The sequence below is a fragment of the Rana temporaria genome, chromosome 1 (assembly GCF_905171775.1).
Source record: "Rana temporaria chromosome 1, aRanTem1.1, whole genome shotgun sequence".
Taxonomy (NCBI): Eukaryota; Metazoa; Chordata; class Amphibia; order Anura; family Ranidae; genus Rana; species Rana temporaria.
The window spans coordinates 178,853,502-178,870,008 of NC_053489.1; the positions used below are offsets into that span (position 1 = coordinate 178,853,502).

The 16,507-nt window shown below is 43.8% G+C and overlaps 1 protein-coding gene across 3 annotated transcripts in view; it reads right to left on the bottom strand.

Moving 5' to 3' along the window:
• ATP2A2 (ATPase sarcoplasmic/endoplasmic reticulum Ca2+ transporting 2) overlaps positions 1–14,960 on the bottom strand; it is an 85,100-nt gene extending 70,140 nt beyond the window's left edge. For all 3 annotated transcript variants that reach the window (XR_005748103.1, XM_040346772.1, XM_040346759.1), the window contains exons 1-4: positions 14,656–14,960; positions 11,810–11,827; positions 11,638–11,720; positions 3,782–3,886 (exon numbers count right to left, since the gene is read on the bottom strand). Coding sequence is in view for 2 of the 3 variants with exons in the window: in XM_040346772.1 (XP_040202706.1) it covers positions 3,782–3,886; positions 11,638–11,720; positions 11,810–11,827; positions 14,656–14,773 (324 nt within the window). In the remaining variant the exon portion in view is untranslated. The remainder of the gene's footprint in view (positions 1–3,781; positions 3,887–11,637; positions 11,721–11,809; positions 11,828–14,655) is intronic.
• Positions 14,961–16,507: the final 1,547 nt, after the last annotated feature.

The window sequence follows — 16,507 nt, forward strand, 5'->3', positions numbered from 1 at the left end:
ATAAATTGATTTGCTTTTTAAATGAGTGAAATAAATATTTGCCCACTTTGCAAAACATGACTTGGTGACAAACCCTTGTTGGCCATCACAGAGGTCAGATGTTTCTTGTAGTTGGTCACCAGGTTTGCACACATCTCAGGAGGGATTTTGCAGATTCTCTCCAATTCATTAAGGTTTCAAAGCCAACGTTTGGTAATGCGAACCTTTAGCTCCCTCCACATATTTTCTATGAGATCAATGTCTGGAGACTGATTAGGCCACTCTAGGACCTTAATATGCTTCTTCTTGAGCTACTACTTTGTAGCCTTGGCCGTGTGTTTTGGGTCAGTGTCATGATGGAATACCCATCCACGACCCGTTTTCAATGCTCTGAATGAGGGAAGGAGGTTCTCACCCAAGATTTGACGGTACATGGCCCTGTCCGTCATCCTTTGATGCAGTGAAGTTGTCCGGTCCCCTTAGCAAACAAACACCCCTAAAGCATAATGTTTCCACCTCCATGTTTTACGGTGGGGGATGGTCTTCTTGGGGGTCATAGGCAGCATTCCTCCTCCTCCAAACACAGCGAGTTAAGTTGATGTCAAAGAGCAAAATTTTGGTCCCATCTGACCACAACACTTTCACCCAGTTCTCCTCTGAACCATTAAGATGCTCATTAGCAAACTTCTGACGGACCTGTACACGTGCTTTTTTTGAGCAGGGGTACCTTGCGGGCGCTGCAGGATGTCAGTCCTTCACGGCATAGTGTGTTATTTTCTTGGCGACTGATCCCAGCTGCATCGAGATCATTGACAAGATTCTCCCTTGTAGTCCTGGGCTGATTCATCACCATTCTCACGATCATTGAAACGTCACGAGGCGAGATCTTGCATGGAGCACCCGACCGAGGGAGATTGACAGTTATTTGTGAATAATTCCACCAACTACGGTCACCCTCTCCCCAAGCTGCTTGGCAATGGTCTTGTAGCCCATTCCAGCTTTGTGCAAGTCTACGATATTGTCCATGACATCCTTGGACAGTTCTTTGGTCTTGGCCATGGTGGCGAGATTGGAATCCGATTGATTCTGTGGATAGGTAGGTGTCTTTTATACAGGTAACAAGGTGAGATTAGGAGCACTCCCTTGAGAGTGCTCCTAATCTCAGCTTGTTACCTGTATAGAAAAACACCTGGGATCCAGAAAGCTTGCCGATTGATAGGGGTAATCAAATACTTATTTCACTCATTAAAATGCAAATAAAGTTATAACTTTTCTGAAAGGAAGGCTTTTCTTTTTTGTTTTTTTGTTATTCTGTCCCTCACTGTTAAAATAAACCCACCATTAAAATTATAGACTGATCATTTGTCAGAGGGCAAACTTACAAAATCAGCAGGGGATCAAACACCCCCCCCCCCCCATTGTATCATCACAAAGACTGATCATGCAGAATTTTCCCAGTTTTCAGCACTGCTGTAAAATTTATGCAAACAGACTGAGCACATCTTACACAAGACCATTAGAAAATGAAACAAATCTCCCTATACAAGTTTTACCAGTATATCTGCGGTCTTCATCTGTATATATCCTTTAGAAAGTGCTCTTTGTGTTAAAGTTTTTCTCTTAATGGTTAGCACTGGGAGTGGATTATTGGCATACAGCCAAGAAAGCTGATTGGAGGAAAGGCACACAACCCCTCTCCTCAAAGGCAAAATAAGAAAGGAATGTGCAGAGGTCTGCCCTTAGACACCATACACACGATTAGATTTTCTGCAGATTTTTGTCTTCAGATTTACCAAAACCATATATTATATGAAGGTCAAACCTCAACAGTTTCAATTTGTATGCAATCAGGCAGGCCCTTGCACTAAAAATCTGCAGAAAATCTAATAGTGGTAGATCATACAAGGTGTACCCCTATCTTCAAAAAAAAAAAAAAAAAAAAAAAGTCCTTTGTGCCTTGGGGGTTCTGAAGTCCAAGTTGCATACAGGGGCCTCTTCCATTACAGGTTGAGATTAAAGTTTTTTTTTTTTTTTTTTAAATAACAAACACTTTACAAAACAGGTTCATACTTACCTTCTCTGTGCAATGGAACTGCACAGAGCGGCCCAGAACATCCTCTTCTCGGGTCCCTTGTCCGTGTTTCTGGATACTCCTCTTTTAGCAAGTGTCCCGTCCCAATTCTTACAATTCTGCTACCTAAATATTTTTTACCTTAATGCAGGAAATGCATTAAGCCTAAACCTTTTAGAACCACTTTAAAAAAGGAGAAGTAGGGTCAAAGTTCTTTTGGCCCCACTTCTCCTGGGGATCACAGGCGTGCACTTCATTTTGCACTCCTGTGACTCATATTCTGAGCTGGTCCAGACACTGGAGAGATCCTAAAAATGTAATGTCGGGTTCCACACAGATGTATGGATCGACATCTAGCTGCTGACAGCCTGGAGCCAGCTGCTCCTTCTGCCTGCGCTGCAAGCGCTGGAGGAGCAGAGAGCCAGTGACTGACAGTCACCGGCTCAGTGAAGACCGAGAACTGAGCAATCAGTGGTCTTTGAGCTCTCAATTCTCGGTCTTGGAGGTGGTGGGTGGACCAATGCTGCATCAAACTAGGTGACTGACTGATTTTTTTTTTCTCAACTTCTTTTAAGATCCACTGCTCTCAGGCCTTAGCCCCACCATCTGTTATTCAACATTCAAATGTGCTCGTCACTGGCATTCTGGCACCGGTCTGTCCAATGACAGGTAGCAGGATCTAAAGCAAGTCTAGTGCTTTGCATATGCAATTTTACTTTAATACATGCCTGACTAGCTGCACACATACATGTACCTTTCATTTGCTCTTCTGCTGACCTGTTTAGCCACCAAAAGTGAAAAAAAATGACTTGCTGATAGGGCAAGCATTGAAGTGGTGTAACATCTCAACTTAGAGGAAAGTCAAGATCATGCATTTAGCCTGGGTTTAGGGCCCAGGGTACTCCCTAGAGACCAATATAAAGACAAGTAAAAGGTACCTGAATGTTGTTATCTGTAATGATAGTCATACATGTTTGTGTATGTAACAGCTTAATTTTAATTTACAATATGTCAAAACTATGTGACCAATCATGTAAAACTGTCACTGAGCCCAACTACAGTAGGATAATCATACAATTGCATTTTCCACTCAAATACAAAAATGATTCTAGCAGATTATCTCTTGAAATAGGCATGAGTTGCCCTTTGGCAAATGTTTATGCAGTGTGACGTAGCCAACCACAATATGTTTAGTGAATGTCTGCTAAGCCACCCAAAAACACTTGAAAAATACAGACTACTCTTTTTCTGTTAATCTTTTTTTGACATCTTTATCTGGGGAAAGGGGGGTTAGCATACAATAAGTACACTTTATACTTTATGTTCATTAATTGGGGGGTTGAAACCACCATTAGAGACAGGAAAAACACGGTTTTCTAACATGGGCGATTGCAAAACGCTTTAGTATGAGGAAGTTACATCATTTAATGGAAAATGTAAGATCAACAGAAAGTAGCCATCATTGTAAGCACTACACTGAAAAACTGTTCTGACTTCTGAACCGATAATCCTTTACATGTGCTTGATTCTGTTAGCTGTATACTTTAAAGCTATATTTTTTAAGATAGCAAAATTAATATTTTACTTCACTTCTAATTTTTTTCTTTATTATTCAGTTGAATGCCTTGTTTAGGACTGGAATCTGATACTCATTTTTCCAAAAGCCATTTAAATTGACAGGATGCAAGAAGACAAAGTTTATGCTGCTTTTTTTTACAAATATTCTCTTACCTGCCACACACCCACAATGGCGTTTGCTACTAAAATAAGTAAAATTACAAAAGGTTCTACAAAGGCTGTGATTGTTTCTTCACCTTCCTCAAACCATGCCAACACCTGAAAATAAAATAAAAAAAAAAAAAAGACAGAAAAAGATTAGCACAAATGGGGAATGCAGCAGGCATTGTCTTTGCTAGCTTTTAAAAAGGCATTGGAATTTGTTGGCATTGTTTAAACTGTGGGAAAATGTATGATACTGCTAGTGCCCATTTTTTGCATTAGATTTTCAGACCTAACAAGCAGAAGAAATCATTAATGTCATATTCTTAAATAGAACATAGCTGACAGAGGGCATAGAACAATCAGGTTAGTCACTTTACAAATTAGTTAGAACACTGGGAATACAAACTTTGCTATGCAAGTACAAGACTTTATCACCTAGATTAAATATGCAGCTCAACATCTGTCCAACTACAAGGGTTTTTATCTTGGGGGGGAAAAAAAAACAAAAAAAAAAAAACGCACACACGTGGATTCTAGTAAATTTTTTCATTTTATTTTTCAAATAGAGTGGAGGTGGTTTCATATATACTGGATGTTTATCCCCTGTGCATCAAATCCCAGCACATTTCAACATGTCACAGCCTTTGAAATTTGATGCACAATAGTTAAAATCCCAGTGTGCATAGGGCAAGAGTGCCAACACTCCCATCAAGCTAAAAATATACAGATTTTATTGCAGTTATTGTCCTAGTTAGATTTCTTTAATCACCTCTAGCCTCTTTCATACAGAGCAATAAAAACATGGCAGAGGCTCTAACCCTTCCCCACTATACAAAAACACTTTTTGCTGGAGTTGGACATGGAAGAACAACATTATAATGCAAACAAGGCCATGTATGCATTTTATTTATTTTAACATATACTGTATATAACAGTCCGCAATCAACATAGCTAAAGCCACCTGACAAAAACAATTCTAGTTATAAAAAAAAAAAGAATATAAAACGATTCAGAACAAACATGCAAGATTATGAATTGGTTACAAAATGTATTTTCTTTAAAAAAAAATGTGACAAATGTTATCCCACAGGGTAGGCTAGAAATGATTGTGGCAGTTTGTTTCCTCCTTGTACTACAAACAGGTTTTCACTTACATATTTTCTATACAGTACACATACCATTGTATAAAACATGCCTATTGGCTATGCTATTTCTCCATTCAGTTACTGCTACTTTAATATTAACACATATAGCTATGATGCAAATTAACCAATAAAAACAACCACACTCGCTGATTTGATCAAAAGACCTTGCAGACTATGCTCCAAATAAGTGCACCTAAACCTGAAGATCTAGTAGATCAGGTCAAAACCATAAACCCTCACATGAAAATGTTTTAGTTTCATAAAAAGTCACACCGATAGGTGGCACACCTTTCAAACTTTCCCATCGAGATCAAATGGGACTGCACTGCAATCACAAGCCAAATGCTAGGCTTGCAGTGGAGTCATGCAATGTATAATTGCAGTTCAGCAATAAAATAAAACCACACACCTGGCCAGCTGCAGCTATACTACCCTCTGAAAAACAACCCATGATGGATCACTTTTCAAAGAGCAACATAGACGCTCACTTCATAGTGGGCATTTGGCGCCTAATTAAGCTCAAAAATCAATCAATCAACAAGCAGTGAAATCCTGTTAGGAGGGAGCAGGGGACAGGGCCCGGCCAGGCTGTGTGCATCTACAGATGCACACAGCACGGCTTGGGAGCATGTACATGGGCCTCTTTAGCAAGCAGCTTGCTATAGGGGAACATGCAGAAGAGGAGAAGCAGAGTGTGCTGGCAGGGGACACCAGAAGAGGAGGTAAGGAACCACAATGTGCAATATACTTTAACAGAGAAGGTTGGCAGAACGTTCGTTTTTAGGGAAGAAAAATAACACGTTCTGCCAACCTGCTCTGTTAAAAGTATATTGCAGAGTGTGGTTCCTTGCCTCCTCTTCTGGGGTCCCCTGCGAACACTCTGCTTCTCCTCTTCTGCATGTGCCCCCATATCAAGCTGCTTGCTAAAAAGGCATATGTCAAGCCGGGATGTGTGCATCCATAGACACACACAAAGCGTGGCTTGTCCCCGTCCCCTGCTCCCCCCTAACAGGTTTTCACCGCTTGTTGTCCTTTGAAAAGTGATCCATGATGAGTTGCTTTTCATTGGGTAGTATAGCCGCAGCTGGCAGGCGTTTCCCCCCCTAAAAACAGACAACTTTAATATCCTTTTAAAGCAGAAGCGCGGGAAGTGGGGAAAAAAAAAAAAAAAGCAAAGCACACATACTAAACTATATGGCTGCAGCATTGGTATGATCTCTTGCTGGCTCTAAGCCTGAGAACACAACAATCAAGTAACCACTGATTTCTCAGACCCACTCAAAAAGCACAGAATGGCAACTGTCAGCCACCAGCTCTCTGCTCTTCCAGTGTTCACTGAAGTGCCCACCAGCTGCGGAAGTGGCTGTCTCAGGCTGGGCCAGCTGCTGGTCAGGCATTTAGGTGGATCCAGATATTGTCAAGATACATCCAGTGACTAGAGCTATGACATCAGCTGACAATGGGTTTTAGCCCACTGTCTGCTGACTATGGGTCACAGGAGTGCAAGCAAGCTTTGGCCATACATCCCTTTAAAAATGAGCTATCCCTTTGAAAGCAAAATTGTTACAGGGATTCCAAAAAAAAAAAAAAAAATTTATAAGGAAAAGAAAAAACAAACACACGCTTGTGCTCCTTTAAGGGAAGCGTCTAGCAACCTAAACTATAGCAGGTTGGATTTAACTGACCCTCATCACTGAGAAAATTAAACCAGTTTTATGAAAGTAGTAACATTTAGAAACGGTTTACAGGAAAGCATTAAAAATTTTTTTAAAAAAAATAAATAAAAAAGGAGGAGAAGAAGGGTGTAAACCTGCATATCCAATGCTCACATCTAGCACTGGAGACTGCAATGGCCTTGTAGAAGTGGAAACTTGGGGATTAAACAGATTGTGGTCTGATACTGCAGAGATGTACTATGTCTGGCGACTAGTACCACTTTTTAGAAGTCAGAGAACAGGAGCCCCAGCTGCAACAAGCATCCCAAAATGTAGCCTTTAAGTAAAAGGACAGGATTATAACATTCATTTTCCTTCTAAGTATGGTAACCCCAGTTTACAAAACTGTACAAGTAGGAATAAATGGTTACTGTAACAAAACGTATTCTTAGCCTAGGCTTACACCATTGCGAGTACCAAAGCACGTGTAAAACACACAAGTACCCGCGGCCAAAATAGGCTACTCCTTAACAGATGCGTGGGGGTGCCTTTAATTCTGTCAGTAATGAGAGCAACACCACTCCAGGTGAGACAATCCCCTCTCTGAAGGACAAGGTGCTGGTCCGTTGTCTTGGTGCGACAGGCAATATTCGTAAGAAAGGACAAACGCACTCCAGATTTCAGAAATGCGGTGCTTCATTGTGCAAAACTACATGATGCCACAAATAATGCGGTTCTGTGCAGTTGCCCCACGGATCAGTTTTGGAAAAAAAGGTTGGGGACCTGTTCCCTGTATTTCCCAATCAAATGAATGGGCTGCTGTACCCATGCAAACACGGCACGCAAAACCTGCAATAGTGCGAACCTAACCCTAGTAGGTAAAACACTGATTAAGAGCGACTCAAGAAAAAAAAAATCAAACATGCTAGCTCTGTCTTAATGCACAGTTGCTTAACTACAGAATTAAAATGGTTGCAATTAGACATTTATCCCAAGTTTTGTAACAAATGGCAGCAAACTGCCCTTGCTTCACAGATTGCAACTAATGCTTGCATCTTACATAGGTCCCTGTAAATAGACACACTGAGGTCAATTTACTAAAACTAGAGTGTAAAATCAGGTGCAGCTCTGCATAGAAACCAGGGCTGTGGAGTCGGAGGAAATTTTGGGTACCTGGAGTCGGAGTCAGCAAACAATGCACCGACCCCAACTCCTACTAAATTTAGATTGTCGGAACAACATTTAGGTGTCGGAACTAGAGGTCGACCGATATGGGTTTTTCCTCTGGCCGATGCCGATATTTGGAAATCGGGGCGGCCGATGGCCGATATTGTGTTGCCGATTTTTGCGGCCGATATTTTAGGCCGATTTTTTTTTCCCCTCATCTCAAAAAAACCTAGGGTGGAGAGGAGATAATTGTTTAGGGTGGAGAGGTGGGGTGCAGCCTGTCAGTGCCACATCAGTGCAGCCCAATCGGTGCCACCTCAGTGCATCCTATCAGTGCCACCTCATTGGCGTCTTGTCTATCAGTGCAGCCTATCAGTGCCACCTCATCAATGCACCAGTGCATCCCACCATTGCACACCAGCGCATATCACCAGTGCATCCCATCATTGCCCACCAGCGCATATCACCTCAGTGACAACCAGTGCATCACCGCAGTTACCGGCCGGCGCTGCATTCTGGGGCTTGTAGGCAGAGGCAGGGCGCGCAGCAGTCAGGGGACGTTTTTTTGCCCCCAGAGTGGAGGATGTCGGCAGCGGCGGCCACCAATTGGCAGTTACAGGCCCGCTGCCGACATCCTAAAACTAAAAAAAAAAAAAAAGCCAGCAGATAGCAGCGAGTTGGCCCCTCCTCCTCTGGGTGTAAACAGAGGGGAGGGCCGCCGCGCTGGGTGTACCAAGATGGCCGCGGCTCCGGAGCTAGGCCGAAGCCGCGGCCTTTCCTGATGCTGTGACCGTGGCGGCAATCCGCAGATTGCCGCCGCGGTCACAGCATCAGGAAAGGCTGCGGCTTCGGCCTAGCTCCGGAGCCGAGTCAACGCCAACGGCCATGTTAAATATCGGCCCAATTTGGATGAAAATCGGCCGATGCCAATTTCTCCAAAACAGCCAAATATCGGCCGATATATCGGTTGACCTCTAGTCGGAACATTTAGGAGTGGAAACATTTATCTACTGACTCCACAGCCCTGATAGAAACAAAAAAGCTTCTAGGTTTTAGGCTTCAAAGCTTAACTGACAGCTGAAGTTGGAAGCCAATTGGCTACCATGCACAGCTGCACCAGATTTTGCACCCTCCAGTTTTTGTAAGGCCCCTTTCACACAGGCTTTCCGATCCTGTCAGTTTTTCGGGTAGCCCTGATCAGAGCCCCCATTTACCAGTATGGGATGTCAGCGGTGACATGTCCGCTGACACCCGCCTGCTATGCGATCCCGTCTGTCAAATCCAGACAAATGGATACCCTTATTCTCCATCCGTCCGGCGAATCGGACAGGTGGTCGATTTTCATCTGATTTCCCTATAGAGGAGAGCGGGGCTCTGACAGGTCTGTCTATGCACAGTGAGCAGATACGGACCCGTCATCCGCCTGCTCAGTGAGGGGGGGGGGGGGGGGGATCAACAGATTGGACTCTGCTTTGATCAGCAGGGGATCATCAGGCAGGCCACCCGTATGAAAGAGGCCTAAATCAACAGCACTCACCCGTTCACATCAGCAAGGCTTTGAAATCGTGCTTTCAGCGCAATTTCAAAGCCACGCATCAGTGCGATTTGTACATCCAACTTCACTGAGACTTGCAATTTCAGAAGTCAATGCAAGTCGCAGTGAAATCAGAAAAAAGTATTGCAGGAACCTTTTTCAAAGTCACGGCTATATGAACGGTTTCATTGCCAGCAATGAGGTGCAATTTGTCATGCAATTTGGAACCGTCAAACCACACTGTTGTGAACGGGGGGCTAAGGCACTTGGAGTATAGCCCACTGACATTTGTTACAAAACGCATCCATTTACAAAAAAAAAAAATTTTATTTTTAAAAAAACGACCACCCGAGATATTGTAATTCTTTGCCTTATTTGGTTATTTTAAAATGTTTCCTTAAATTCTGCCCAATTTACTAAAGGCAAAAACGCAATCATAAAAAATGTACCACACATTTTATAAATTTTGGAATGGCTTGATAAATAGAGGCAAAAATCAATTTTGTGTTTAGTAGCAACAATTCTGCACTGCTGAACTATAGTACTGAAGCACTTAAAGGGGTTGCAAAGGTACAATTTTTTCCCCCTAAATAGCTTCCTTTACCTTAGTGCAGTCCTCCTCCACTTGCCTCATCCTTCCATTTTGCTTTTAAAATGTCCTTATTTCTTCTGAGAAATTCTCACTTCCTGTTCTTCTGTCTGTAACTCCACATAGTAATGCAAGGCTTTCTCCCTGGTGTGGAGTGTCATGCTCACCCCCACCCTTGGACTACAGGAGAGTCAGGACGCTCTCTACGTTGCAGATAAAGGAGCTGTGCGTTAGTGGGAGTCCCGATTCTCTTGTAGTCCAAGGGAGGGGGTGAGCACGACACTCCACACCAGGGAGAAAGCCTCGCATTACAGACAGAAGAACAGGAAGTGAGGATTTCTCAGAAGAAATAAGGACATTTAAAAGCAAAAATCGAAGGATGAGGTAAGTGAAGGAGGACTGCACTAAGGTAAAGGAAGATATTTAGGAAAAAAAGAATAAAAACAAATAAATTGTACCTTTACAACTCCCTTTAAACCAATCATTCATGATACACGAAAACAAATAGTGCCGTAAGTCACAAAGTTCATAAAACAGTGTAAAATCAGTTCCATTGCTGGGTAAAACCAAGGTGCTCTACTTGTGCGCCAAAAACATAAAAAAAAAAAAAAAAAAATCTTGTGCTTTCAGTGAATACCAACATGTGCTCCACCAAGAGGGATCTTGGAATCCCTCTTGGTGGAGCACATGTTGGTAATTAAAAGCACAAGATTTATTATTATTTTTTTAAATGTTTTTGGCGCACATTGGAGCACCTTGGTTTTACCCAGCAATGGAACTGATTTTACACTGTTTTATGAACTTCACGAATTACCGGACTATTTATCTTCTCTTCATTTCTCACACACTTTTTTTATTGATCAGAAAAGGTGTGTGTTGTGCTATTTTGTATTACTCTGTGGGATACAGCTTGTCTTTATTATTGGGATTACTTGTACACTAATTTTAATTGGTTTATGATGCACTTAACACAGGATATTTCTCTTTGTTACATACAGTTTTGATAAAATCTATAGTAAATCTCACTATGTACAGGACACTTACAATTAAGCTGACACAGGGAGACTAGCATTGGTACTACATGGGGATCTACAGAAAACGGAAGGCGTTTCACCAACTTCCATGCCACTATATACTGCTTCACAACACGTGGCATGGTGGGTGAAGGAGGGTTCTTGATGAGTGAGATTATTCCTACCCAAACTCCCAATTTATCAACTATTCAGACTACAAGACACTGTATAATCTGGCACAAGCCTTTATTACAGAGCAATGTAAGAGTACTGCACAATGTTTGCGTACATGAGCCCAAAAAGCCCAGGGCTCCTAAGAAAGCTTTCCAATGAAAACAGAAAATATACTTCCTGTAGCTGCTATACTTATCTCTTGATCATTCATTAAAACCTCCCCTCTGTTAATTTGTAGTACAAGCATACACAGAAAAGGAATTATAGTGGTAATTCTGTTTGGGCTCAAAAGGAATACATTAGCAAAAAAAAAAAAAGTGGTCAGTTACTATACTTAGTCAACAAATCATCCACCCTGCCGCCAAGTATCATTCAGCCTAGAACACTGATCTAAAGAAATCAACATTCCCAGAAGAGGAGAGAGAGAGAGAACACACACACACACACACACACACACACACACACACACACACGATTTCTAGAACATTCTGGATAGATTTGGCTTTTCAATTCTAGTGATGCAACTTTTTATGTCATCACTGCACATCTAATACTAGGTGCCAAGATTTTTTTTCTCAATATACTTACAAACGATATACAGGCAGCGAGCAGCAATATTCTAACTAATAAATCTTCAAACTGTTCAATCACCAACTCCCATAATGTTTTCCCTATGGAGAAAGATAAACACTTGTCACCATGACTTAAGGACAACACAGAAGCACAAATAAAACATAGCTGAACGGCAATAAACACTTACCTTCCTCTGCAGGTAGCTCTGTTCCCGAAATGGTTCAAGGAGCACAGGGGGAAGAGAAAAAAAAAAAAAAGTTAAAAATCAAAAAGAGACATAAAAAGGTCAGACATGTAAATGGACAAAGTCCCATGTGATCCTCAACAGGTACGTCTACTTGCATGCTCTTTTCCAGGCTGTATGTCCTCAGCTGCTAATAGAAACATTACTAACCAACTTAGTAGGTTTCTAAACGCACTTTACTATATAGTTAGTTTAAAACAAGGTCTTAGTGTAGCTAAGGCCTCATAAATGTTTTTATTTGTTTTGTACCAGCAGTAGCTTTGATAAAAATAGATATCTTTATCAAATAAAGCTACTGCAGAGACACAAAAAAAAAAAAAAAACCCCATACACACCAACATTTATGAGGCCTAATCTTGTTTTGTATACAGATTTCTGTAGCCAAAAGCTGTGGGTATGCCTGCAGGTGTCCAGCAATGTTATTTTTTTTAGGATTCCTTTGTGTACGTTTCATGGAGGTTGTCATTGTTTGTTTTTTAAATACAGTGTTTGTGTGTGAGATAGATAATCACACACAAACACGATATTTAAAAACAAACAATGACAACCTTAAAGCGGGGGTTCACCCAAAAAAATTTTTTTTAACATTAGATTGAGTCTAATTACTGGAGGCAGAATCGGGTGTTTTGTTTAAAATGAATGCAGTACATACCGTTTTAGAGATAGATGTTCTCCGCCGCTTCCGGGTATGGGCTGCGCGTTCCCATTTGATTGACAGCCTTCCGACCGTCGCATACAGCGCGTCACCAGTTTCCGAAAGTAGCTGAACGCCGGTGCGCAGGCGCCGTATAGAGCCGCACCGACGTTCGGCAACTCATGACGAGCTGTATGCGACCGTCGGAAGGCTGTCAATCAAATAGGAACGCCCAGTCCCGAAGACCATACCCGGAAGCGGCGGAGAACATCTATCTCTAAAACGGTAAGTACTGCATTGATTTAAAAAAAAAACACCCGATTCTGCCTCCAGTAATTAGGCCCAATCTAATGTTAAAAAAATTTTTGCAGGTAAACCCCCGCTTTAATGAAACGTACACAAAGGAGAGAGAGAAAATATGAAAATGAGATATATCTATCTATCTATATCTATATCTATATCTACACACACATATATACACACATACACACATACATACATACATACATATATATATATATACAAAAAAAAAAACACACAAAAAAAATTGGTTATTCCTCCAACAGTGACCAACAAAAATCTCTACCGAGCAATAACTAAATAGGTAATATTAATCTTTATTTGGCATGTTAGCCAACAAGTATATACGCTTTTTTTCGCCCAGGTCTGCCAATACTACATTCACCTCCTACATAAAGAGGAGACAGGATGTTGTGCAACCCTTAAGAAAAGGCAAAGGGATTAAAGCCAAGATCAGCAATCGGCAGATGTCAGGGAAGTGGTGAAACCGGTTCTGGTACTCGATCTCTCTCTCACACACACACACACACACACACACACACACACACACGAGGTTCCATCCAGGCAGCCATCTTCTGCTGATGTGAAGCTAGGCTCCCATTGAGATGCCGGGATAGGCCCTTACAGGAAGTGCTGACATTTATCTCTGTTGGTGCATTTCCCCCACAGAGAAGCCGGTGCACCATGTCAGTGTCCTGGAGCAGCCTGGTCCCTCTCTCACACCAAGGATAAAACAACATCCGATCCCTAGTATACAAATAAAGTTGTGTGATCTTTTAATCAGTCGCCTGGCAACACCACAAACAGCTGCTGATTAGCACCGCTGGCGTGTACAGATCTTGGGTAATGATTAGTAGCTGAATTTCCCCTTTGTCCCCATCTCTCCCTGTAGTTGGTGGGTAGGAAATGATTCAGTCATCAGAAATTCAGCCCTGGCTACTCCAACACACACACACACACACACACACACACACACAACCCAGCTACATTCATATGGCTGTAAAAATTTAACTGATCTTATTACACATGTAAAAGATCAGAAAATACTTGTGTCCCGACTTTTATCTCCAACACCCACATCCGGCCTACGCAAGTCCAGATTTTTTGTTACGGATTTGAACGCAGAACACGTTTACGCATCTGTGTGGCGGTTTCCATTGAAAACAATGCGACCGTGTTCAGATGCGTTAATTTAAAAAAAAAAGTGAATTTTTTTTTATAACTGCTGTGTGAATGAGGCCTACATTTTCCTACAGGTAGGTACCAGGGCTGCCAACAGTCAGTAATATCAAATCTGATTTTTACATATGTCCGTGACAGTCAGTTAGGGACATGTCGACTGCATATCTGTCACGACTGTTGATGGACAGATGTAAAGATTTACGGATTATAAAACTGCCCGTGAATTTACTGACAGTTGGCAGTAGATTGGCAATGTAGGCCTCATTCACACAGCAGCTATATCTAGGTAGGTAGATGGAGTGACCACCTGTAATCCAAACACTCAGGGTGGGGGACTCATCAAAAAACTGGATCAGTTGTGCTTGGCAGCCAATCGGCTTCTAACTTCCGGCTTTTCAGTTAAGCTTTAAAAAAAAATGAAAGGTAGAAGCGGATTGGTTGCTATGCACAGTTCTGGTGAATTCCCTTCTAACCCTCTCCATACACCTTACAATCTCTTTAGATCGGTCTGATCCCTGTCCATGTGTGGATGATCAGAGAGAAAGGAGATTGTAACGTGTATGGGGAGATCCATTGGTGGCAGCAACCGATCAGAGCACATCACACCCTGAGCATCCCCCTCCCCCTCTCCTCCATTGTAGCAGGTGATGGAGGGGCCCCTGAGATGACGTACCGTTGGGCCCCCATCTCTCCTTCTGCTTCTTGACCTGCTCCAGGCCCAGCCCTGTGCTTTCATTCACGTTGAAATGGGCCAACACCTCCTCCACCGTCTTGGTGTGTGCGTTGTCCATGGCCGGCTCCTGCCTCTCCTCCTCCTCCTCTGTGTCCGCCTTAGTGATCAGTCCACACAATAGGCCCGGGTCCTCCTCACAGCTCACTGTCCATACGAGGAGCCCCCCACCCGGACACCGCTACTATCTATGGATAGAGCCTTCTCTGGATAGAGGATAGTCTTTTTCTGAGGGGATAGAGTCTTCTCTGTATAGAGGATAGTCTTCTCTGAGGGGAGAGTCTTCTCCTTACACAGCTGGAGAGGCCAAGCCGGGTGGTTCTACGATGCCGGGACTGGATGCACCTCAGCGCCCGGGACTGTCCAAGGCTGGTTTCCTCACACAGATATATATATTGAATAGATATAGAAGACACAGTGCCCGGTCAGCGAGTTCCTCCTATGAAGCGTTATCTCCGGGCCTCGCTTGCTTGTGTCTGTGCCGTGTCGTACACGGGGCCGTCTCCTCCTGCGCAGCTCCTGCTTCTAGTGTGGCAGCGGAACACAGCCGCTATAGCATTTTATTCCGAGGCAGCCCCAGGCTCACGGTCGCTGCATGTGGACGACTCTGATTGGTGGCAAGGAGCGTCACCGGGCCACGCCTCTTTTCCCCGGCAGGATCCAGGATCATGGTGACGTAGCTCAAAATGTCCCAGTGGGGGAGCTCGGCCTACACTCAGCTGAGGCTGGAGGGGCGGGGCTTGTGATAGACGCTTGTCGCTGCATTGCCCGAGCTCATGTGCTGCATGCTCGTGACACGCCGGTGGGCGCCGATCTGTACCCGGGTTATGTGGTACTGGTCTGCACCAAGGCTGGCTTCTATGGTACGGGTCTGCACCAAGGCTGGCTTCTATGGTACGGGTCTGCACCAAGGCTGGCTCCTATGGTACTGGTCTGCACCAAGGCTGGCTTCTATGGTACGGGTCTGCACCAAGGCTGGCTTCTATGGTACTGGTCTGCACCAAGGCTGGCTCCTATGGTACTGGTCTGCACCAAGGCTGGCTTCTATGGTACGGGTCTGCACCAAGGCTGGCTTCTATGGTACGGGTCTGCACCAAGGCTGGCTTCTATGGTACGGGTCTGCACCAAGGCTGGCTTCTATGGTACGGGTCTGCACCAAGGCTGGCTTCTATGGTACGGGTCTGCACCAAGGCTGGCTTCTATGGTACGGGTCTGCACCAAGGCTGGCTTCTATGGTACGGGTCTGCACCAAGGCTGGCTTCTATGGTACTGGTCTGCACCAAGGCTGGCTCCTATGGTACTGGTCTGCACCAAGGCTGGCTTCTATGGTACGGGTCTGCACCAAGACTGGCTTCTATGGTACGGGTCTGCACCAAGGCTGGCTTCTATGGTACTGGTCTGCACCAAGGCTGGCTTCTATGGTACCGGTCTGCACCAAGGCTGGCTTCTGTGGTATGGGTCTGCACCAAGGCTGGCTTCTATGGTACTGGTCTGCACCAAGGCTGGCTTCTGTGGTATGGTCTGCACCAAGGCTGGCTTCTATGGTACTGGTCTGCACCAAGGCTGGCCTCTGTGGTACGGTCTGTACCAAGGCTGGCTTCTATCTATGATACGGGTCTGCACCAAGGCTGGCTTCTGTGGTACGGGTCTGCACCAAGGCTGGCTTCTGTGGTACAGGTCTGCACCAAGGCTGGCCTCTGTGGTACGGGTCTGCACCAAGGCTGGCTTCTGTGGTATGGTCTGCACCAAGGCTGGCTTCTGTGGTATGGTCTGCACCAAGGCTGGCTTCTATGGT